The sequence below is a fragment of the Schistocerca piceifrons genome, chromosome 8, assembly GCF_021461385.2.
Source record: "Schistocerca piceifrons isolate TAMUIC-IGC-003096 chromosome 8, iqSchPice1.1, whole genome shotgun sequence".
Lineage (NCBI taxonomy): Eukaryota > Metazoa > Arthropoda > Insecta > Orthoptera > Acrididae > Schistocerca > Schistocerca piceifrons.
The window spans coordinates 239251581-239278262 of record NC_060145.1 but is presented as its reverse complement, the minus strand read 5'-3'; the positions used below and the strand labels follow the sequence as shown (position 1 = coordinate 239278262).

Genomic DNA, 26682 nt, shown 5'->3' with positions numbered 1-26682 from the left:
GGGAGGAAATTGTGGTGCACCACACGAAACCAATCATAATACTGACAAATTAGAAAGAATTCCAGGGTGTTCACAGTTGCTTGCTTTTCTCTGTATGAAAGATCAACCAATACTTTGATGGAAAATGCTGTTAGAGACACGTCCAAGTATGGACACTTTCATTATCCAAAGGCACTTATTCAGAACCATCAGTATGGAGGGTCTCTCACCAATCTTTGTATCACTCAGTATCAAGTTCCATGTAGTGGAATATGTTACAACACCAACTCTTATATCTTGGTTCGAGGTACACGATTGTGAGTAGAATAAAGCATTAAATGTGCTAAAAACATTTATTTATACAAAAACATTAACAAACATACAAGAGGAATCTGTTTACAGAATGGTGTGGTCCAGGTACAGTGTCGATCAGTAGTGACCCCCATGGCCGCCGCCGCCGCCACCGCCGCCTCCGTGACCTCCGTGACCACCACCACCGCCGCCGCCTCCGTGTCCGCCGCCTCCGTAACCTCCGTGGCCGCCGCCGCCGCCGCCGCCTCCGTGATGGGATCCGCAGCCGTGGCAGCCGCTGTGGTAGCCGGAGTGGTCGTTGTGTCCTCCGCCGGCGGCGCCGCCGCTCACGTGAGCCTGGAAGCCGTGCTTGTTGTCCGCCTTGTACTTGACGACGCGCACGTCGCCGCCCGGCTCCTTGATGTGGTACTCTCCTGCAGGAGTCACACAGAATGTACAGATTAGTGTGTGAACAATGTGGCTGACGATATACAGGATTATTCGTAAGAACCTCTGAGGCTTTAGAAGACAGTGCGAAAACTACAGAACCTACACAAAAATTGCACCATTCAGTGGACAGATCATCTCTTCAATTTTGGATTATTAATGCGCGCCATGGTGTAATCGTACTGGGTGGTAGGCGTGTCAGACCATGCAGAAAGTCATCCGCTCCATATTGTCGGATTGCCTTTTAGGCAGTTCGCTTAAGCAGATTCAGTGAACTACATACGCATATCGACATTTACCACGTCACAAACAGTGCCCATACTGAGCAACTGTATTGTGAGGTAAGAGTTTGTAAAGGTGATCCATCCACTAATCAGTGTCTATTTTCTGTATGTCTTGTAGTTTTGACACAGTGACCTCCTGAAACCCTTGAGGTACTTAAGACTGACCCTGTACATAATTTACTCTGCAAGCGATAGCTGGTCTCTGACATGAAGAGGATGGATACAGTTCGTCCCACAAGTCTTCAGCACTGTTCTCAACAGTTTGACTGTTTCACACGTATGCTTCAAGAAGAGACATAGCCCATTTGAATATACGGAGCCTTCGGCATCGTCGCAATATAAAAACATTAAATTTAGCTCCACTTTCTAATTCTTCACTGTCCAATATAATCACTCACGTAATAATTCTATAATGAAACTGAGTATCTCGAAACCGATTATGCGAATAAATAAAGAAAAAAGGTCCTACCATGGGCTGCGAAAGCGTTATAAATTTTCTTTTTAAATTATTTAAGCTGTGGACCCTTGCAGTCGTCGCTAACATGAACAAAACTTTATAGCGGTATCTGTAGCTTACCAATCACACTGTGTCCCTTTCTGTCCTCCTTATGTCCGTGGTGGTCTCCAGTGTGCTTGTCAGACACGTCGTAACCGTAGGTGTACAGTGGGTAGGCCTGTAAGGCAAACAACAGATCATGGTAAGCAAAAGATGTGGCAAGAAGCAATAACAACTTAGGCAGCAGAAGAATGTACTAAATGACCAATCAACTGAGAAAATTTTCAGCTCATACAAAATTTTGCTTTATTACAATGTAACTCGTTCCAATCATGCTAGAAGAAAGACAAAATAAACTGCAGGTAGTCTGACAAAAGCTTACAAACAACACAGTACAGTAAAGATCAAAAGTAGGCAAATCACCCAAAAATCTACTAGCTATTGATCAGAAATAAGCTAAATTGTCTCACACAATGGAGATTTGTTCTAGAAGATTGTTATATACTCACTTCCATAACAGAAAATGATTCAAGTGATGGAAACCAACGCTTCACAGCTAGGTTTAAGTGACACATGTTAGTTCTATATTTTCAGTATCATTTCTGGATATCTGACATGAATTCTACATTACTAAAAATGTTGATAGATATTCCCATATCAGTTTAGTGCTTTCTATTGAAATCTGCTACTCCTGTCTTACATACGAATCCTTATGAAACTGGGCCCACAAATTTTCATAGTAGAAAAATTATTTCACTCATCACTTACTGCTAGTCACGTCATTGTATTGGCATCTATTTACAGTTGCAGTGTCTATGAGAAGCCAATGGCAAACTAATCCAGATTTGTTGAATATAGCAGATTTGGATCGTATTACATCTTCTTTTATATGTACTTACGACAAAGTCGGTGTAGTGTCCACCACCGCCGCCTCCGTGGCCGCCACCTCCGTGCCCGCCGCCACCTCCGTGACCACCGTGACCGCCACCGTAGCCTCCGTGTCCGCCGCCACCGTAGCCTCCGTGACCACCTCCGTGTCCGCCGCCACCACCACCGTGTCCTCCATGTCCGCCACCGCCGCCGCCGCCCCCGTGACCTCCGTGTCCACCACCGCCTCCGCCGCCCCCGTGGCCACCGCCGCCGTGGACAGCCTCATGGGCTCCAGCTACCGGTCCGTGGAAGTAGGCGTGTGAGTGGGCGTAGCCGCCAGATCCTCCGAGATGTTTTCCGTGACCACCTCCGCCGCCTCCGCCGTGGCCGCCGCCTCCGCCGTGGCCGCCGCCTCCGCCGCCTCCGTGGCCCCAAGGACGTGCCATACCATCCTGGCTCAGCACTGCCAATAGCAGGCCTGCTGCCACCAGTACCTGCACACCAAACAACAAGCTAGAGAGTCCGCAGCTCTGGTCGTGTGGTAGCGTTCTCACTTCCCACGCCCGGGTTCCCGGGTTCGATTCCCGGCGGGGTCAGGGATTTTCTCTGCCTCGTGATGACTGGGTGTTGTGTGATGTCCTTAAGTTAGTTAGGTTTAAGTAGTTCTAAGTTCTAGGGGACTGATGACCATAGATGTTAAGTCCCATAGTGCTCAGAGCCATTTGAACCATTTTTTGAACAAGCTAGAGTTCAGCTCTACTCCTCTGTGGTTCTCAGCTGAAAATCATTGCTGGCTGATTAAGTGGTCAGAAGCCTCGACTTTTATCTTTACCAGTAAATGCTCTATCCAGCGAAGAAATAACAAGAACATTCACGGTTTAACTCATTTCTTTAATCTGCAGTATGAAACACTTCCAAAGTCCGCAGTTGGCAACCACATCCGCAAGAAAAGATTTGGTAGATGACGGCTTAAGGATAGAATATAGTTTATTACGACCTTCAGAGGACGTTATTTTCGTATGAATTGTCTAGTGTTGTCCATCACATATTTACGTTTCAGGAAGTTTCGTAACAGCGTATACTACTCTGGAGACTGAAAGAGACTTTCTTTTTGTGCAAAGCTATCATTTTCGCTTTTGTAATAACAACGCTAAACATAACTCACTGTTAATAAAGCTTACGTGTTTACCATTGCATTCCTATTAAGATCTAGAAAATCCAGTTAAATGACAGAAAGTTAAGAAAGGCAAGATTTCCTTGCAGAATTATACAACTAAACGCTAAAGCAACAATTCTTTGTTGACACTTCTGAACTACCATCGAATCGTGTAATGATGTTTGCCATCCTTCCCTGCTAAGAAGTTTTCATAGCTTCTGAATGTCTCGAAATGTGTGTCGTTACTGATCATCCGCCGACTAATCTGTGGCTTCTACTCTGTCTGAAACAACTGCCTGACCGCTGCTACAGAGATGTTAATGTTTACTCAGCTCTCAATAAAGAGCGGGTAAGGATATACGGAAACAGATAAGTAGGTGACTCTGCGAAAAGATTTCTATTTGATTACAAAAATAGTACCTACGCTGAAATTTAATATTTATTCACTTAATTTCATTTGTGGGTAGTCCATCGGAGTTTCGAGTGTTGTAATATCTGCAGCATGTTCATACTTCTATAAAACCAAAAGGTCAGCGAATCCTACAGATCTCTCAACAAGATGTGTAGATTAACCTTTGTTGGAATAAAGCTACCTGTAGAGGTCTGATCTGATGAATAATGTCCTCATAGTATGCTCAAATAAAAATATAGAAACTGTACACATACGAATATCTGATCATAGCCTGTCATTACGTTATGCAGTACAAGTTATGAGATGCACCTTGACATGAAACTACTGAAAAGCTGAATCTGAGAAGCTGCCAGACACACTTAGAGACCTTTGGCAAGTGCTGGTATCAAGTGTGACTGTTGCAGTTTTGGTGGGCATGATAAGTGCATGTTGTGTTTGTATTAACGATGTTGACGAAGGCCTGCTCTTGAATTGCACCAAAGAGGACACCGAGCATAACGTCCCTATCTGACGGATGCCAAACATCCATATCGGCTGGCAATAAGCTGTCTCTGGTCTCAGAAACACTAATGATTTAGGTGACATGTACAGAGTGATCTTCTCTCTGAACTGTAGATTAAAACTGATTGCTTCCATCCAGCAATGGACTGCAGTGGTCTGTGAGCCCACAGGCCCTGACAAGAGGTCACTGAACTGAAGCAGATCCCCCATTAAGGGAACTTGTCATGTTTCCAACCCTGTGGAGAAGAAGGTAGAGAGCAGACCGAATGTCTCAAGGGGCAGCAATTAGAGACAGTGATGACCTGATTATTGGGGGCAAGTCTCTGTATTCTGCACTTCACGGTTCGGGAAAAGCTGTACATTGTACCTAAGTTAATGTTGCACCGTGCCTCTGATGAAGAAACTGTCTTGTTACAGTGTGGGTTTACCGTCTTCACGTTATGGAGCAGCTAGGGCATTTCTAGAAAAATATGGTATCCCTAGCATATTTTACAGGCTAGTAGCTGTGCTGCCTGGATCTCCAACCCCACGCTTTTCTTCGATGTTGACCCAACAGAAAGAGATGTCAACTATCAAATTCTCTTTCACTAGTAGTTAGGACCGCGCCGTTCCCAGAGACAGGGGGAGGGGTGGGGGGGGGGGGGGTGTTTGGCATCGTGAGGAAACAACGAAATGATGGGACAGTATCATCTCCAAGGGTTCAAACCCAGAGAAAAATGGCAATCGGAACTCAATTCCCAGCCCAGTGCCAATATCTTCAAAATTTCAAGTTCAGTTAGAATAAGAAATGAAGGTCAAATGACTTTAAACGACAATTGCTTTGTGAACTAAAATAACATTACTAGAGTAAGAAAGCTTACTAGATACATACTAGATACAGTCTTTCTGCAAGCAGCGACTTCGACATCAGACAGCCAAAAGTAACCCAAATCTGTTCCAGACAGTAGCGAGTAGACATGTATAATATTGATTTGGAACCGCACCACAGACTTTCGTTATTTACTCGGCGTTACTGCAGGTGAAGAGGGTATGTCTGTGGCTGTTAAAGAGTTGTTAGCCTCAGTGCGAACTGAACCCACGCCTTAGCCATTCCAAGCAAGCCTCAGTTCAACCAACCACCGAATTTCTCATATGTTATCATCATGTTTTTGTCGTAATGGGGTATGCAGCACACGGTGCGAGAAGTGTTAGCTTCCACCTCAGCTGTTGCTGTGAATAACCTATTCGTGGTCTAGTAGAGCTTGAGCCTGACAGAAGGTCAGACAGTTTCATTCATTTTCTGACCAGTCAGTAATAAGAAAAATCTTGCAACAACATGATTGTGAAAGGACTCGTGAGTGTCTCTCGTGGCAAGACGAATTTCAGTGCGTCAGCCAGCGGCCACTTGATGCAGACCGGCGTACATCCAAGTGATCGCGACGCATTGGGCAGAGAGCCCATGCTCTCCAGCGGTCTATTCTGTGCTCGAATTAGCAATTAGAACATTATGGAACGTTGTGTATGGTATAATATTATGTTTCATTATGCTCTAAGGCGACTTTGTATGTGGTCTTGCTAAAAGTGTATTTAACTATGGTCTTATTTTATTCACGTTCGGAGTGTAGCTCGTGCCATGACAACTTGAATATTTCTCATTTTTGACATTATGAGGAGCGTCGATTATGCATTAGAAAACGGAGTCTAAAACGGAATAAAGTCTAACATTTGTGACATTGTGTTCTGTCTGTGTTCAATAAAAGAGTGAAAGCAGTCAAGGTAATTTCAAACACCTATCACTTGCATGGAGTGAGTATTATCGAGAAAGTCATGTTGTATTGTTTCAAGTGCTATCGTTTTGAAATAAATTAATCACCACGTTCAGGAAGACAAACAAGCCTTGATGAAGGACGTTTCTGCGGTTTACTACTATGGTCAATGACAGTGTCCCCAAAAATTGGTACGTGTGACGACCATTTACGCTTCCTGCGACACTTGCCTTCAGTAGTCATATTGAAGTTAAAAGAAAGGAAGGAGGATTACGATACATCTCGTCGAAGGCGTGATAAGACGCGAAGCAGAATCTAGAACTGGGAAGGATGGGGAGGGAATCCGTGTGTGCGCTTTCAAAGGACTGATCCTGGCATTTGCCATAGCAGATTTATGGAAGTCACCGTAAACCGAAATCAGCGCCGCCTGATGGCGATTTAATGTAGCATATGATAACTTCGTAAGGAGAAAACATTATTTCAAACAATAGCCTGTATACGGCCACCAAATGCAATGTGATTGATATACATCTGGTGGGACAAAGAAGGTGTTTTGTGTTACGAGCTGCTTCACAGTAATGTGTCCTTCTCAGCAGACATTAGTTGCCAAGAAATGAGATGCTTTGCAGTTCCAGAGTAGTAAATGCGACTCTGGAAGACAGCACCAAGGAGCTTGGATGGCAACACGTTTTCGATAATGAAATCGAATATATTGTTGACAATTTCTCTAATATTTGTGTCTATTTTGTTCAATAACGTAACGGGTAACTATGTTAATATGGACTACCCTAATAGTACTGGTGTACATACAACGAATGGCTATCTTAATCAAACACGAAATCTTTTGTCATACACAAGTAGCTTTTCCGGACTGCAGCGTGAATACAACAATGTGGCTGTGAGAGTAGTTGCTGAACATATTTGACAGAGTTTTCCGTGATAGAGTTTCATTAACTGATTTGTGTATTTTCAGTAGCAGTTACACAGTATTTTCTGTTTCTTACTCCTAGATCTACTGGTTACTGAAAGCATCGAGGCGTCTTATGACGATAAAATTTCTAAAGATGTCGTTCCGAGTTCGACATAGCTGTTTGTAGTTCTGTCACAGAGGAGATGAACTGTTACGCTCGTGCCAATTTGGAACCGAGTTCTACTGCTTCTTACTCTTGACAATGTTTCGACATTTTCATGGAGCAATACAAATAATTCGCAATGTAACAACGAGATCAGTGGCTGCGTAAAAGTAATCTCACCTATCGGTAAATAGATATTTGATAAGACAATCACACGCCAAAGTGGAATCCATTCAAAATTATTTATTGGTATACAATGATTATATTAAGTGAATCTTCCAAGATAATTCTCCGTCGTTCCAGGAAGTAACAGAACTATCACAGCGTCACCAGTCATGTTCCACTACGTTGTCACGATCCTCTCATAGTCGATTATGTTCCTGCACGCAAAGTCTTTGTTGAGTGGACTAACAGTTTGGGAGTGCGTCTTGTGCATCAGCGATGCATCGGCTTACTTAATTTTTCTACGAAGTCATGGGGAATATTCTAGTATTTATGGTGAGGGAGGAGAATGGAAAGTTGCACAGACCACGGCAATACATACAAAAGAAAATAAACGTAACTGAGTTACAGATATATTTCATTGATATCAACATGCAGCAGGATGTGTGAACAGATAAATACTTTGTTCTAAGTTATGAAATAGCCAGAAATATTGGAAACCATTACTGTTGTGAGACACAGCTGGCACTTTATTCTCACGACGTACTGCGTACAGGGGCTCTCGAATTGATTCCGTATTTATGGAGTTCCAAAAAGGCTTTTGATATCATTCCTTACGAGCGGCTTCCAACCATACTGCTTTCCTATGGACTGTCGTCTCAGTTGTGCGACTGGATTCGCGATTTTCTGTCTGGAAGGTCACAGTTTGCAGTAACTGCAGGGGCGTCACCTAGAGAAACGGAAGTGATGAATGTGATTCCGCAAGTAAAGTGATTTAGACCTTCTGGAATTTCTAAAGTATATTTAAACTACACTCCTGGAAATTGAAATAAGAACACCGTGAATTCATTGTCCCAGGAAGGGGAAACTTTATTGACACATTCCTGGGGTCAGATACATCACATGATCACACTGACAGAACCACAGGCACATAGACACAGGCAACAGAGCATGCACAATGTCGGCACTAGTACAGTGTATATCCACCTTTCGCAGCAATGCAGGCTGCTATTCTCCCATGGAGACGATCGTAGAGATGCTGGATGTAGTCCTGTGGAACGGCTTGCCATGCCATTTCCACCTGGCGCCTCAGTTGGACCAGCGTTCGTGCTGGACGTGCAGACCGCGTGAGACGACGCTTCATCCAGTCCCAAACATGCTCAATGGAGGACAGATCCGGAGATCTTGCTGGCCAGGGTAGTTGACTTACACCTTCTAGAGCACGTTGGGTGGCACGGGATACATGCGGACGTGCATTGTCCTGTAGGAACAGCAAGTTCCCTTGCCGGTCTAGGAATGGTAGAACGATGGGTTCGATGACGGTTTGGATGTACCGTGCACTATTCAATGTTCCCTCGACGATCACCAGTGGTGTACGGCCAGTGTAGGAGATCGCTTCCCACACCATGATGCCGGGTGTGGCCCTGTGTGCCTCGGTCGTATGCAGTCCTGATTGTGGCGCTCACCTGCACGGCGCCAAACACGCATACGACCATCATTGGCACCAAGGCAGAAGCGACTCTCATCGCTGAAGACGACACGTCTCCATTCGTCCCTCCATTCACGCCTGTCGCGACACCACTGGAGGCGGGCTGCACGATGTTGGGGCGTGAGTGGAAGACGGCCTAACGGTGTGCGGGACCGTAGCCCAGCTTCATGGAGACGGTTGCGAATGGTCCTCGCCGATACCCCAGGAGCAACAGTGTCCCTAATTTGCTGGGAAGTGGCGGTGCGGTCCCCTACGGCACTGCGTAGGATCCTACGGTCTTGGCGTGCATCCGTGCGTCGCTGCGGTCCGGTCCCAGGTCGACGGGCACGTGCACCTTCCGCCGACCACTGGCGACAACATCGATGTACTGTGGAGACCTCACACCCCACGTGTTGAGCAATTCGGCGGTACGTCCACCCGGCCTCCCGCATGCCCACTATACGCCCTCGCTCAAAGTCCGTCAACTGCACATACGGTTCACGTCCACGCTGTCGCGGCATGCTACCAGTGTTAAAGACTGCGATGGAGCTCCGTATGCCACGGCAAACTGGCTGACACTGACGGCGGCGGTGCACAAATGCTGCGCAGCTAGCGCCATTCGACGACCAACACCGCGGTTCCTGGTGTGTCCGCTGTGCCGTGCGTGTGATCATTGCTTGTACAGTCCTCTCGCAGTGTCCGGAGCAAGTATGGTGGGTCTGACACACCGGTGTCAATGTGTTCTTTTTTTCCATTTCCAGGAGTGTATTTAGCAAACAACCAGAACATTTATCTTAGATCTGTGGCACGTAATGCCACATGAAAACCAAAACAATTCCTTTGAAGTTCGCTTGCACGATGAATCAGTCATAATTAAAGGTTGTCGATTCAACTAAATATCTAGGAGCTACAGTCACAAACAACTGGGATTGGAACCATCGTATGGAAAATATTGTGGGGAAGGAAAGTTACTGGTAGAATACGTAGAAGTTGCGACAAATAAATTAAAGTGAGTGCCTACAAACACTTGTCCGTCCTCTTCGTGAGTGTTTCTGCGTGTTATGGGATCACTACGAGGTGGAAATTAAGGAAGACATCGAAAAAGTTCGAAGAAGGGCAGATCGTTTTCTATTATCACGAAATAGGGGAGATTGTGTCACAGATATGGTAAACGAGTTAGGATGGAGATCATTGAAACGTAGGCATTTGACAACGAGGCGAGGTGTTTTCGCTAAATTCCAATCTCCAACCCCCTCCGCTGAATGCTACGATATTTTGTTTGCCCTGGCAGACATAGGAGACATGAACATTGTGATAATACATCACTGCTTGCAAGGTAAGGTTTAGTTATTCAGTATTTCCGCAAGCTTTTTGAGAGTGAAAAAGTAGAGAAATTATGTGACTGGTTCAAGAAACCCCGTGCCGAGCACCTAATTGTTCAGAGTATTCATGTAGATGTGGATGCAGATGTCAAAGGCGGTGCAGCAGGAAGCAGGGAGGGATCTAGGAATGGATAGCCTGCAAAGTGAAAAGCCTACAAAGTATTCCTTACTGAGGCGTATGTCACAATTCGTTTTATCTTAGGACAGGGAGAAATGGAAGGAATGTTTTCATAACGAAAGCTGGATTATAGACAAGGAGATATAAAAGAATATGGACTCTGAGGTTTTCAGAGGAATGATAGAGGACAGTAAATAAAGTATGAATTAAACGAGAACGTATAGTTTCAATGAGAACCGCAAGATTTGTTTATAACTTTTTGGGAGAATGGAGCAAAAGGGCAATTGAGTTGATAATGTAAGACAGGCGAGAGAGAATGGACGAGAAACCAATAATGAATAAATGTAAGAGAAAATCATTTGCATAACTTTTGTAGTACAGAGGATGTATTACTGGATGGAGGGAAAGAGAGAATACTTTGAAAGCGTCCATCGAAACTGATTACTTTCTATCTAGACATGGTATAAATGAAACAAAAATAGAATATTTAACAAAGAGTACATCTAAAATAAACTCAATTAAAAAGGTAAATCAAAGGAAAACTAACTCAAATTTTATTTATCTGTTGCCAAGCGATCTTCCGTGAGTAAAAATGAAGAAAAAGAAGACATAGCAAAAACTTGTAAGGATTCTGATATTGTATCCAAAATCCGACTATTTTGCACTTCTGGCATGCGCCTTGGCATAGAATCTATAAGCGATTGGACATAACAGCCTGAAGAAGCAACTTCCTTCCTGACTTCAAGAGCGCAGTCCCAATGAGCGTCAGCTGTAGTTGGTCGGTTTCGTGGCCCGTTCTGTGTTAATGTTCTGTCGACCTCAGCCCCATGTTTTCCGCAGGGTTCATATTAGCCGCCCGCGGTATCCAGTCCATGACGTTGACGCCAATCGTGGAGAGCTGCTGCTGAACGAATGCAGACATGTGAATGGGAGAATGGTCCTCTTGCAATGTGAAGTTCCCTTCTCCGTACAGCATTCGCACTGACAGAAGCATCACATTTTCCAATATGTGGGCATATTGCACGCTCTCGAGAGTTTCTTCTATCCTGTGAAGAGCTCCTGCTCCTCTCGCAGAAATTCATCCCCAGCAGGCAACAGATAAACGCCCACTTCTTCTCGACATGGTTACACACTCGCGTCGATGACGAGTCCCTTGCTGCCCTTAGACCGTCGTTACTGGTGGAAAACATTTCCTCGTCAGTGAAAATGACGTTTTCCCACGACGCACTCGTAAGGACATCCGCAAACGCAAGCTGGTGTAAAACATTGTCTTCGCCGCGTTCTTGTTCCACAGCGGCTCATCGTGCGTGCAGTCCAGTGTCCCTCAGCCTTCGGCGAATTGTGTCATTGGAGCCAGGGAAATTGGACTCCGGCCGCAACTTCTTTGCATACAGAAATGGATTTTCTCTGCTGTTACTCACTAGTTCCCTGTCTTTCTGCTATGAGCTCACTCTCTTCCTGTCTAAGCCAGGAGGTCTGTTGATAGTGCCTCTTTCAAGGTAGTTCCTCCACCATCTCGTTGCAGTGGTATGAGGCACCCCATACCTTCTGCCAGTTTCTCTGATGGAACATCCGCCTTCTTCAACAAGAGCGACGACTCATCTCGAGTTTGTCTCTCCCAATGACCAATTGCAGCAGACAGCCTGATGTGTATTTCTGCTTGCCGCTCTTATACTGATGCCAGGAGAGGACATAAACATACTTATGTAAAAGTAGTGGCAGAGGCAGAGCCATGCCCTGCAGCCGCTGCTGACCCGCCACCGCTGGCTCACTCGCTTCGGTCTCGCCTCCGCACCGGCTGTAGGTGGTCGGCCATCCCATCAACCGCCCAACCTGGCTGGCCGGTAGCTCGCAAGCTACGGCCAGTACGGGCCCAGGACACAAAGTCACGCTCACCCTTTGAAGGATCAAACATTTCATCTACCCTATGCACGTCTGTAGTATATACTAAAGCAGCTAGAGCTACTTTGCTATAACATAAGCAGGCACATCTACTTTTGATGTTTTATTCAAATATTCAGTTAAAGAATACACTCATGGCAACCGTAGCTACCACAAAATATTTCAACTATAAGAGCTCTGGATTAGATCTCGGCTTAAGAAAATATGTATTCTAGCAAGATAAGCTAGGGCATTGTAAAACTAAAATGTTTTGGTGGCAACCTTGCCAAATGATTGTGTATACTAGCATATAATTAACATTTTGAGCATTTATTTACTTCTTTCCAGGTTCAGACATTTGGCTTCGTAAACAGGTGCTGGTGAACACTTCGATAATTTACGTCTCTCTACGACTGTTCGAGTCTCGATCACACGCACAAACTTTGTTTGGTTAACATCATTGGGCTCAAATTCGGATAACAAACAACAACTTGTCATGTCATTTAATGAGTGTGATAAGATTTCTCCAGTGTCTCTTATTATAATGTAGTTTAATTTACAAGCGTTAGTGGCAGTCTCATATGTAATAACGTGTTTTCTAATATTTGTTGTATGACGGTATTACTTTATATCTGGACTGACTGCCATTCCGGTGTGGCCGTGCGGTCTAGGCGCTTCAGTCTGGAACCGCGTGACCGCTCCGGTCGCAGGTTCGAATCCTGCCTCGGGCATGGATGTGTGTGATGTCCTTAGGTTAGTTAGGTTTAAGTAGTTCTAAGTTCTAGGGGACTGATGACCTCAGAAGTTAAGTCCCATAGTGCTCAGAGCCATTTGAACCAATTTTTGGCTGCCATAATGTGCAGTGTTCTCTTGTGGTAACCAATGTGTATAGTCAGACGACTGCATCGCATAGGGGTTTCAACGATTAGAGAAACTGCAATACAGCTACGTTATGTTGCCTGCATTCAGCATAATCCCCCTTTTTTGCTGGGAAGTGTACATATTTACGCAATTCTATGGGGCGTGATATCTACATGTCTCGACTGTAAATCGCTCTTTAGCTCTTAATATTGGAGGAGTGAAGAAGTGAATGTTGGCAAACATGAGAAAGATATGTCTGACCATGCATTCAAGTAGGAACGGAAAGAAATTCAGTATTCAAAACTGCAGAAATAATATCTGTGAGAGGTTTACTGATCAAAAACAATTTAGCTGAAAAGAGTCGTATAGAAAAATAAAGATTGCTAAATAATTGACGGATATGCGACTGTATCTCTGTACATCAATGCACCTGATGATGGCAAAGTAGTCCTTTGCTGAACCACTGCGCCCGTCGGGCATCGAGATCCGAATGTACATCCCTGAATTATTTTATCTAAAGATCGCTGTCAGAGACTGCAGAAAACTGTGTTGCCATGGTTGGCTGTTAATAGAATTCTAAAACCTGGAATCCGTCTTATTCGCCTTTTAGCATCCCATAAAGAGAGAAGGACAGCGACAGAGTTATTCGAAATGACTACCGTTTATACAACGAGAGATTTTTTGTCAGTGGAGGAGAACTAGGGAGGGTCACGAACTGGGGGAGAAAATATTTATCACCACATTAAATGCGTTGAAAACAGGAGGTATGAAGTGTTTTTGTTGTTGCGAAACTTGAGACTTGCTGCGCTGCTTACCCTCGTCGTGCGGCCCATGTCACTCGCTACTCCTGCGGTGCTCGGCTTGCTGCTGGCAGCGGACACTTGGAGACTGGTGGCGACTCGGTGTCCAGCCGAGCGTTTTATACGGGCGGCCACCGTCTGGTCCTCTTCGGGAGACGGGGCGACGAATGCGGAATTCCGGCGATCGTGACGTCGGCTGGCGTCCAGCACGTCGCCACACGGGGCAGCGACAGCTGCGCCGCGCCCAGCTCCGCCTGGGAAACGTCGGTTGGGCCCTTGCGACACGGCTCAGCCCTCTCCACAGCTGCCATACTTTGCTGTCCCATCACCCCACAACGTCAGAAGCACCTTGAAGCACTTTGAACATAATGACTTCGTACGTATTAGCCGGAAGAGATTCCGAACACATAGATCCTGTGAACCCAATTTCTACTTTTCTCATATGACATACTGAAAGCCTTGATCAAGTCAGTCAGGTAGATGCACTCTTTCTCGTTTTCAAAAATCATTTCACTCAGTACCACATCTATGCTTCAAAAGACCGATCATATGAGGTATGGAGCGAAATTTATGACTGGATTGAGGATCGTTTGGTAGGAAGGACGCAGCAAGTTATCTAGAATGGAGAGTCATGAGCAGATTTACAGAGTGATTGTGTGATGACGTTACAAATTTTCAGGTATTATAGAGAAGGGTGCATACATCAATCTGAGGGAACGGACCCTGGTCTCTAAACGACAGAGTCGATAGTTATAAGCGAAAACCGTGTGATACTTCTGACAGTGGACCACTTCTACTGTAAGCTCTTTGCTTTCCATACTTTGTCAGGAGGTAAAATGAAATAAAATTAGGAAAAAACTATTCAATATATATGGGCTATAAAAGGCATACCGTTGGAGCTATGAGCATTTGTTCAGTAGAAGAGATATGTTTCACAACAGCAAAGATGACAAGTGCTCACAGCTCTTATGGTACACAGTTTGGAGTCCATGTTTACTGGACACTTTTCCTTGTTTTAGTCCATACTACCGCCTCTCAAAATGTGGATGGCAAAGAGCTTGCAATAGAAGAGGTCCACTGTCAGAGGCATCAGAATGATAAGTTTCCTGTCGACTGTTTCCGTACCAGGGTTTCCTACCTCAAATTGATAACTGTACCCTATCCATCATACTTGAAAGTTTGTAACATCATCGTCAAATCACCCCGTAGAAGTAATTTCTTGTCTGACCCAGAGAATTGTCTTAGAACCCTTGCTGTTCATGTTGCATATTAATGGCCTTATGGACAATATTAATAGTGACCTCAGGCTTTTCGCAGACGATGCAGCTGTCTGTAATGAAGCACTGCCTGTAAGAAGCTGTACAAATATCCAGTCTGACTTAGACAAGATTTCAAAGTAGCGCAAAGATTGGCTACTTGTGTTAAACATTCAGAAATGTCGAACTGCGCTCTTCAGAAATCAAGAAAAAGTAGTATCCTATGAATATAATGGCAGTAAGTCACAGCTGGAATCAGACAACTGATACAAATACCTGGCTGTAGCACTTTGTAGGATAGATGGCAGACTTCGGTTTACTGGTAGAATGCTAGGGAAGTGCAATCAATCTACAAATGAAATGGCTTACAAATGACTCGTGTGACCCATCCTAGAATAATACTCAAATGTGTGGGACATTGCTAAATAAGACTATAAGGGGATATTAGACAAGTACAGAGAAGGGCAGGACAGGTTTACAGATGCTGAAGAAAAATATTTGGCAGGCTCTTGACAACTGACATGAACTCTTGCGAGAAAGCCTGCTTACAAAGTTTCAAGAACCAGCTTCATATGATGACTCTACGATTGTACTACATCCCCCTATATATTGCTCCCGTAGGTATTGAGAGAGCGAGCTGAGCCATTTAAACTGTCCATCCCACACCTCATACATCAATGGAATGGGAAAAAGTGTTAATAACTGGTAACGCTCTGCTGGTTATTTCACTGTGGTTTACAGAGTACAGACGTAGATAGAGATGAAGCTGGACTACATAAATTCTCGTAGAATTTTAAAATGGTAAGGCCACTTTATTTTTAAAACAACTATATAGGGTGTTTCACAATTCATGTTACACACTTCTAGAAGTTGTAGAGAGGACTTAGTAGGTCAAGTTTTACACAGGAACCCTTGTCGGGAAACGTCATCCAATGACGCTACAGAGCCTCAAAGTTATAGGCGCCGGTGCCTGAAAATGTATGTGTACACAAAGTGATCCAATGATGATTTTACAAACTTACTAGGATGATGGAGAAGGATAAATGCATAAATTTGAGATAAGGATCCCTGTACCGGAAAGGAACGAGTCGAAAGTTATAAGACAAATCCGTTGTGATACCTCTGACGGTGGGATACATGTACTGGTGCTGTTGTTGCTAAGACTATAGGACAGGCAGCTTACAGAGGTGATAGTATCATCCAAAACAAGGAAAAAATGTCCTGTGCACATGGGATCTAAAATGTATACGTGAGGAGCTATGACGACTTATGTAAAACTTGATCTATTAAGTCCGCTCTACAAGCTCTATAAGTGTGTAACATGCCTTGTGAAACACCTTATATAGTAGCTGTTATTAGAAAAGGATAAGACGCATATTGTCACTAAAGAAGAATACATGGAGTAATTAACGAAACTGAAAACGGGAAGACAACGGGGGGGGTATCACAGCCATACATTTGTTAAAAGACATTTTGCAGTTTTGCACCTCTACTGTTTCTGATAAGCAATCATTTCAGTATACCTTGTACAACTGGCCAGTTTCGGCCTTAGAAGCCATTTTCAAGCTCAGTAGGTGTCGATATGTGTACAGTAAATTATCCTGTTATTCAACGGCGGATATAGCTGATTAGGAAGCGAGCACATAACGTGCAAGTGGCAGAATTAAAACTAGAAAGCTTCCTACGTGCAGCGATAGTCATCTTGATAACTAATGCCATATTATAGGGCGCTATATGTGCTCGCTTTCGTTGTTGGACACCAGCAATCGGTTTTATCCTTCAAGAATTGCGTTGATTTCTCAGTACTATTCTTAATAGACATTAGTTAACTACAAGGGAATTTCCTGTATCAGCTTTATCTATTGCATCATTATCGACGAGTTTTCCTCTTTAACTTATTTTATTTGTAGCACTCATGTTTTCTTCTTCCCTATTACTTTACACATATTCGTAAGAACGTTTATTACCTTAGTCAATATTGTAACTTTATGGGCTTTTGATCCTACTAATTGATCAACAGCGATTTTTGTATGACCCGTCATCCACTTTATGCATTTTGCATATAATTCACAATACAAATTATATTTTAAACTATTTTCTAATAACGTTATATCTCGTGGAGAAAATACAATGTCGGTGATATTAATTACCTTATCATAGAATGGAAAGAAACTATTACCATCCTGTGGATGGTTTTGTTCCTTGTCAAGTCTCTCAATTTTCTTATTATGTCTGTGCACTACTGCCTTCATTTCACAAGTGATGTAGTTATTTCGAGACTAATTACATCATTAAGAGTGTATAATCAATCAAGCCAGTTAACAGGGTATGTGGCAATTATATTTTCCTACTCAAAGATGCTTTACACTGATGTTTCCGTTTTAACTCATCTTTGAACCATTTTCTTTCACTACATTCCTTCCGTTTTTTCGACGCCACACTACTAACTTCTGCAAAAGTTAGAATGATACTAAAATGCCTTTCTCGATGAAGAAAACTGCCTGTATACTTATCATTAATTCAGATTCCAGCACTGGTATTGGATGTAAGACATGGGGTATTTACAGTGTTACAGTACATGTAACAAGTCCTGTATATTACCCTTCTTATGACGCACAGTATCAGAAGTGTAAATCATCTGGTGGCTGAGTCCTTGGTTAATCAGACTATGTGATTCGCAATGACTATTTCCCAAGAACTATATTTGATAATTATTGTCTACCGCAAATGATTTACATAGTTTTATGACACAAATTTTTAATATGAAAGTTGTCAGTAGTATGGCTCATTACGTGTCAACTGACATACCGAGCGAGGTGGCGCAGTGGCTAGCACAATGGACTCGCATTCGGGAGGAAGACGGTTCAATCCCGCGTCCGGCCATCCTGGTTTAGGTTTTCCGTGATTTCCCTAAATCGCTCCAGGCAAATGCCGGGATGGTTCCTTTGAAAGGGCACGGCCGACTTCCTTCCCCGTCCTTCCATAATCCGATGAGACCGATGACCTCGCTGTCTGGTCTCCTCCCCCAAAGAACCCAACCCCTCAACTGACATATATTTATGTGTATTCGTACATGATAGCATATACAATGAAAGATTTCATGATTTTGCACTTAAAAATGTATGGAGCCTATTTCCATCATTTCTGACATTTTGTAGTTGATGTATTTTTGGGATGTATAGCTAGGTTACTAAGTTTTAATGTTGACAATTTAGCATTCACGCTACATTTGGTTTCGCTTTCTTTACTTGTATGTATCACCCGTTGAGTAACGATCTCAGCTTATTTCATCTGTAAGGGCATGCTGAAAAGTAATGCCCCGAATTTTTTATTCTGTTCTCGATATTGACTGAGGTGTTACATGTCATGCATAATAGTCGGTCGACTTCCCCACTTCGCTGGCGCAATTTGCAGCCCTCTGCCATTAGAGCTCTTCAAATTGTAGTGTGTAGCATAGCGGTGTGTAAGGTAATTACGTATGTGCATGGGAAACAGTGTGCTGTAATCGAGTTTCGAATTCGAAGAGTTTGTCCACACTTGGAGCACCCTATCCTTAAGCATGCCAGTGCCAGACCACAAATGAGCACTGCGACATTTGAAACAATCTGATATCTTGGGTTCAGTGTCATCGATCACCCTCCACACAGTCCTGAGTTGGCCCTATCCGATTTTCATCTGTTTCCAAAACTGAAAGAATATCTTCGAGGACTTCACTTTGATAGTGATGATTTGGTGCAAGCAAAAGTAAGGCTGTGCTCCATCAACAATGTGAAACATTCTACAGTGACAGTATTACCAAACTGTTCTCTCATTAGCAGACTGATGTAAGGTGGCTGTCCATATCTACCATCTTCTATGGGCAATACATAAAGTGACAAGCCATTATACCACCTTCCATGGGCATCTCCTCGATAAGGCGATTCGAATAAAATGTCACATACCATACATTGGACGTAAAAGACCTAATTTGCTTATCAAATAATAATGAATGTGTACTTGGCTGACCGGAATAATATACTAAGTTATCCCTTTACTCACTTGCATGTTATACATTTCAGTAGCAATTCAGACCTGGAACACAGAGGAGACGATGAGCTACAATGCAACATTTTTTCTTTAAAAGCCATTCTACACGCCCATGTCAAATGATACGGTGTGTCATAAATATTACAGCCAGCAGGGACACTGTGCAGGTCTCAACAGAGTCACGTAGCTTGTTTCGCCACAAGAGGCCAAAGGCGCCTTTACTGCCTCAGGTGTCCCGAGGGAGAAGTAGGTGGGGTCTGGGCCATTTCGTTAGTGCAGGTTCCGTACATTCAAGAGCAGACATGATTGTTTTTGATCCCCTACCCTTAACATATTGTTAAGCTAGTTGATTTATGATCTGCTGGAATAATCAGTCCTTCAGAGAAACCCCCATTTCACCACCCCTCTAGAAACCTCCAACCCTTCCCTCCCCTCGCCGATAAAAGCACACTTTCAGGCCTGAGTCATTCGAATAGCCCCCTCCCCATTATATTAATCTGATTGACAAATTAATTAACTTGAGCAATTAATTAATCTCTCCCCTCCCCATCTGGAAATTGATGGGGAAAAGAGTCATTTGAGTGGCTCTTTGGCGGGAATACAACTGCATCCCTCCGCCACACACCGTCAGGTGGCTTGCGGAGTATGGATGTAGATGTAGTTTGTATGGAATATTGTTTAAACAATTTCTGGTAGACAAGGTATTGTGTAGAATATTGTTTATTTTAATTATCTTTCTGTCTACAAGGCAGTCCATAAAATGTAGGTTTCTTTGTTTATTTAAAGAGTTTGGAGGAAATCGATTGCAGTGTATGGAATAATGTTTAAACAAGTTCTGGTAGACAAGGCAATGAGTGGAATAATGTTTATTTAATCAATTTAAGGGATACAAAACAGTGTTTCGAATATAGTTAATTTATCTATTTAAGGAATCTGTCAGAAAACTGACTGAAGTGTACAGAATACTGTTTATTTAAACATTTTAGGGTGACAAGGCAGTATGGAATATTTAAACAATAGCGGTGTTTTTTCATTCCACTCACGCAAGGAATGCAATCACGAAATCGACGTCAACATAATTCACTGAACATAATTATACTGTTAAAAATCGTTCATATCGAACACAGGGCATTGTGCACCCATACCCTGACCACTTCACTGGGCTGCACCATGCGCCAGTGTCCAAGAGACAGTGCAAAGCCCCCTCAGGCCCCACAACAGATGTTGGCTGCAACACCACCAGCCGGTTTGTGTGGCACACAGACTGGAAGTAACTCTAATTCCCAAACAAGGTATCAGGTGGCGGCAACTCTTTGCTATCGATACCTGAATAATTTTTGTTGAAACACATGCTCTCCCTGTCTGTTTCTTTCTCCCTCTCCTCTCTCAAGTGGTTGCTTCCTGTTTTTGTAAACTACTGTATGCAAACACACAGAGACCAAGCTGTCCCCCCCCCCTCCCGAACCCTCCTCCCTTCCATCCCCCTCCCCTGCCCCCCTCGCAACTCACGCAGACATGCCATTGGTAGCTGGACATCCCTTTTTTCTCACGCTTCCACTGCTATAGAAACCTGTGACAGATGGAACAAAGACATTCAAGAAGAAGCAGGTAGCGTCTGTTGTGTACCACACTAACAGCACATTTGTCCTGAACAAAACAGTGGACACGTGGTAAACTCTCAGCTACAGATGTCTTGGAAATATTACCTCACTCTATCAAATTGACTGACTACTTAACTAAATTGATACCCTTTGTGTACAATTAGTTTTCCCTTGCAGCCTGTTGGTGGATACTAGGACTGGTATGTTTGGCAGGATTCAATCTCGCAACTACCCAGTTTCCAAATCCTACTCTTCCCCCTTCCAGACGTTCCCCCCTGCCTATTATTGGTCGACATTGGCACCATCAGATCATTTCGTGGGAAGTCCATTACATAGGTGGTAGCTGAAAATTTCAAATTTCAGCTCAGTTGCGTGCTATGTCCTTAAACAATCTGTGGAGGAGTTGGATTGGTGTGTGTGATCGCAGTACCAATATGGCAAACAATAAATTGACCAGTCAGGCATCTGACATTGCAATTGGGTTTTTGAAGCACTACAGAAATCCTAAATTGGTTCTCTGCATCACAGTTGGAAGGAGAGGAGCATAGAGGCAACAACGAACCCCACTGCAAGAGAGAGTCCACTGTAATGCTTTGAGAAGCACTAAACATGATACACTTAAACCACGATCCATTCCATAGCAGTAGTAGTTGTCATGGCTAGATGCCACAGATCATTGAAACACTCGCACATCCCATGCACTCATGTCCCAATGTCCAAGCGCACGGCCCAAAGTTGTGCACTGCTAGTTGCTACCATGAAATGTGCGTCTCAGTGACCCCCATCCCCCCCCCCCCTCCCCTGTTTGCAACCAGACTCGGCCCGATGGGGCGGACGGCCTGGTCATGGAAGATGTCAAGGATGACCATAGTGGTGGGAATTCAGATGCTGTCAATATGTCCAGCGGCAACACTCGCTATATTGAATCTTCTCAAATTTCCACAGAGAATACTCGCACCACACGTGATCACAAAGGCTGCCTAAAAAATATCGAGTATTAGTTCACTATTCACCCGACCAGAGGACAATACAGCTAGGTCAACTGCAGCCCCATTCCCTGCCTGGGGCTCAGCGGTGGCTCCAGAGTTAAGCTGGAAATATCAATTTGTTCCAGTCGCCAGCTATCTCTGCCACACACTCTCACGCCAGTCAGAATCGTCCTAGGAAACCAGCCACATTTTTATCGGTGTAATTACAATTAAATATTACGATCATAGTGCCAATCTGGTGACAATCTGACAATGAGCGAAGTATCAGAAATAATGCCTCCTGATAGCTGTGTCCAGGAAATATCAGTATCTATACCATTTTTACGAATGAACATAATTTTTCACGTAAAATCTTTCATACCCCTTGCAGCTACGTATGTGCTGAAATCACAGTTTTCCACGTCAAATCTATACCTCCCTTACGAGTGGACATAGCCCTTTTCTGTGGACACTCACCACAGTAACTTTATACAACGACACATACACATTTCGGACAAGCAGTGCAGTTATCATTTGTATGTGTAGAGCACCCACAAAAATTATTATATGTCCACACTGGCCAGGTGTCTCGATTACTCTCAGTTCAAGTCTTCCAGTCAATGCTTTCGGAAGGTGCTGCATCTCTCCAAGACCCTCTCAAAGATGTGTTGTAAAGCACAGGTATCGGGCGCTATGTGAAAATCAATAGCCTCCCTGCAGACGAAAGGGAGGGAAACACGACATCGATATGGATTGGTGGACTGTAATAAACATCGCAGTAGATAGTACAACAAAGAATACAAGAGGATCTGCTTAGTGGAGCTGAGGTATATCCATTTTGTTACAGCCATATTGCCCATGCTGTTTGTTCACCATCGAAGATCCAGTTGAACCCCGGCACTGCTATATTATGCAAGTGCTTACGATGTGACTGTACCACCCCTTATGGTCAAATACACTCCTCAATCCGTTGAAATCACAATTCACCACCTTAAATCTGTCCTCCCCTTAGGACTACACATACGTAATTTTTTTATATGAACAGTAGTCGCCGGACGTGGTGGCCGTGCGGTTCTAGGCGCTTCAGTCCGGAACCGCGAAACTGCTACGGTCGCAGGTTCGAATCCTGCCTCGGGCATGGATGTGTGTGATGTCCTTAGGTTAGTTAGGTTTAAGTAGTTCTACGTTCTAGGGGACTGATGAAATGGTTCAAATGGCTCTGAGCACAATGGGACTTATCATCTATGGCCATCAGTCCCCTAGAACTTAGAACTACTTAAACCTAACTAACCTAAGGACATCACACAACACCCAGCCATCACGAGGCAGAGAAAATCCCTGACCCCGCCGGGAATCGAACCCGGGAACCCGGGCGTGGGAAGCGAGAACGCTACCGCACGACCACGAGATGCGGGCGGGGACTGATGACCTCAGATGTTAATTCCCATAGTGCTCAGAGCCATTTTTTTTTAACAGTAGTCTGATCACTTCCCAGAAACATCTGGTGATAGTCGGAATATAAGCCACAGTACTTTACAATTAAGCAGCGTGAGATTTCTATCATTTATAGTTGTATAGTGTCTGAAAAAATTGTAATGTGCCCACACTCGTCGTTTCGCACTGCCCAGTAGCAAAACGCCCCCACCAACTCGTCATTATCACATATTTGTCGAGGAATAAAGGGTGTAATTACAACTGAATGCGCCTTTTTTATTTTTTCTATTTCCCCACTTTCACGAAATCCTGCCATATTTTTAATACTCGTAAATCCAGCCAAGACAGTGGCGTTGTATATATTCAGGCCGACAAGTCGGAGTTTATGTTCGTGCGCTTGAACCTTATGCCGTGTTTAAACGCATAACTATCACAGACCTAACACCCAGTCATACAATTTTCGCGAGTAAGACATCAGTGCGAGTGCAGTATGTTAGAGCACGTCCACTCGGGTTAATTTTCAAGCAAATGGGTAGACAAACGTTTGCACACCATAACGTTATCGCAAAGTTGTTCTGTATCGAGTCGAAGCACATTTTAAGTTCCTCTTGCTAACCACCATACCTGTTTAACATTTTGGAGAAGGAACGTCTCGAGAAGGATTTGATGCAGCCGGCAGAAATGAGTTTGTTACGAAAAGTAGAAGGAACGTGTTAGAACATCATGCAAAGATTTTGTTTCTTACATGTGCGAGAATACGATGACTTCAGTCAATATTGAAATTGGACAATGCACATTGGGCGCCAGGGCTCATAATGGCTGACGCACATTTTGTGTAACCGTCTGGCAGACAGATCACTATGCAGCCACCGAGTGAGATGGCATAGTGGTTAGCACACTGGACCACATTTGGGAGGTCTACGGTTCAAACCCGCATCTGGCAATCCTGATTTAGGTTTTCCGTGATTCCCCTTCAGGCAATGACAGGATGGTTCCTTTGAAAGGGCACGGCCAATTTCCTTGCCCATCCTTCCCTAGTCCGATGGGACCAGTGACCCCATTGTTTGGTCCCCTCCCCCAAACCAACCAACTACCTATCATCATGCATCCGCCGTCCCCTTTGTTTATGGCGACGTCCTGTGCCATCTCTAATGGCTGTTTCCTGTTTGTGTTTGCGTGGACCAACCTGTCCAAACCTGCCGACCAATGTATCCCCAAATATTGTGTTCCAGAATACTGTGTCGCTATAAGTTGGCGCTAAATCAGTGAAAGTATACAAACCATCCCCCTCCACTTCCAGTCTCGTTTTGTCTTCATCCGTCGCCTTTGTGTGAGGTCAATTGTCATGTTCTCGCTCGTGTGCGTTAATCGTTAGTTTGGTTCGCACCTGATCTAACATGAAATGTTCAGCAACATCAAGCTGCAGCAGTGCCATTAGAGCAGGACAGAGAATTACCTGGTAAGTACAGATTCAAACCGAAAATTGCAACTTCTTTTTCACTAAGAATTTTGTTGTATTGAATGCATGTCGTCTCATTGTTCCAGCGAATATCCACCGAATAGCTTATGAGCAAAGTTCTGAGATGCATCAGCCGCAGGTAGCAGTTATATCATCGGAGGTATATATTTTTTCTTCATCTTCGTAGTATACGTAATACGTTGCGACCAAAGTGTCTGGGGCTGTTGTAGATGATTTCGAGGGACCAAAATCGATAAATGTAACTTTTTCTTCCTCTAAAAATTTCGTAGTAGTCACATTAAATATATTTCGTCTTATTGTTTCAGTATTTGTCCATAGGATAATTGACCAACTGGATGTTGAGAAGCACCAACAGCAACAGCGTCAGCTCTGCAAGTAGTATATATATATTTGTTCTTCGTAGTTCAGTGTATAAGTAATATGCTGCTGTTTGACAAAAATTACGTCATACACGTAATATGGTGCATTTCCTTTGTCATTGTTGTATATGATTCCCAGCTAGCAAGAGGTGAACAGTGTGGGGTATGTGTAGAGGGTCGAGGATAAACAGGAGCCACTGCAGATCTCCTGTAAGTGCATATTCTAAAAAAATATTTTTTACTCATAGTTTTTCACATGTGTATATGCTTTTATTATTTAAAAAAATTAATGTGCGTGAGATGTGGGACTTAGGGAAAGGCAGATTTCGGTGGTTGCTCATTTTTTTTTTAATCGCCTACACTTCATTTGGAACCAATTTCATATAAGGTTGACAGTAAGCAACAATTATCAAATTTGACTGTTCAGACAATATCTAATTAAAAATTCTTTAGACAAATTGCATTCATGGTTCAAGGCCTTCATAGCAAATTCTTACTAAAATATTATAAAAAAGGGACAATCATATTAAGAGACACTATCTAATTAAAAATTCTTAAGACAAATTGCATTCATGGCTGAAGGCATTATTGACAAGAAGTTCAAATTATATGCTGGTTGAAGGCTCCAATAGTAATTACTCAAAAACAATTTGACGGCTGAAGGCCTAGATAGAAAATTTTTACTAAAATATTATAAGAAAGTACAATCATATTAAGAGACAATACCTAATAAAAATTCTTAAGATAAACTGCATTCACGGCTGAAGGCCTTATTAACAATCATCACAGTCTGATCACATCAAGAAAGAAGTGGGCCTCACAGAATGCTCCAAGGATCGACCTGAGAAAGTCGCTCAACTTCGTAAACGATGACACTGGCAGCCAAGAGTTGTATTCACTTAACCGGATGGCAACTCAAACTAGTGACAGCTTAAACACCGGCCAACACTCTTGCAACATCTACCTAATGTCTGATAACCAACACAATGATGGAATAACCCCGCAAGGCAAAACCGACGGACAGCACTCGAAAATGCGTCAGTAATAACCAATACGTACCGACGGCCTCTTTTGGTGTGAGGTAAGGGCCCACATAATCGATATAGAGTTTGTCCATGGGGCAGGACTCGCACTCGGAACTCAAGAAGCCCTGTTGAAGAGCGTTCTTAGGCTTGGCCACACGACACAACCAACACTGAGAAACCATCTCTCTAACGTCTTGGTCCATAGATGGCCAAGTCAAATGCTCCTTAATTTTCTGCAAGGTCTTATAGGTTCCTAAATGCCCGCCAATCAACGAGTTGTGAAAGTAATGAAAAACGGGGCGTACCAGGGTGGCTGGTAGGCAGAACTTCAACTCTTGGCACGTCCCATCCCTTTACTCCTGATGACGTATCCATCCAAAGGCTCCCCCGCCGACAGCCGTTCCTTAAACGGTCCCCAAGTGGGGTCTTGATCCTGATGGTCGGCAACGTCACTAAACAAATCAGGAATGCCGCCTAACACGACACAACTAAAATTGCCTTTCTCCGTTTCTCGGGCGCGCTCACTAGATGGATGTTCAGTGAACATACGGCTGAGGACGTCCGCGAGCACATTCCCAGCCCCCTGAACTGAAACGCTGAAATGCGT

At 43.7% G+C, this 26682-nt stretch overlaps 1 protein-coding gene across 1 annotated transcript; it reads right to left on the bottom strand.

Moving 5' to 3' along the window:
* Window positions 1-408: 408 nt before the first annotated feature.
* LOC124712233 (glycine-rich protein DOT1-like) lies at window positions 409-14252 on the bottom strand. The gene is made up of 5 exons (XM_047242527.1): window positions 14147-14252; window positions 13942-14072; window positions 2397-2861; window positions 1579-1675; window positions 409-704 (listed from the first exon to the last, which is right to left on the bottom strand). The coding sequence occupies exons 1-5, from the start codon at window positions 14250-14252 to the stop codon at window positions 409-411; spliced, it is 1095 nt and encodes a 364-aa protein (XP_047098483.1).
* Between the last annotated feature and the right edge of the window lie 12430 nt (window positions 14253-26682).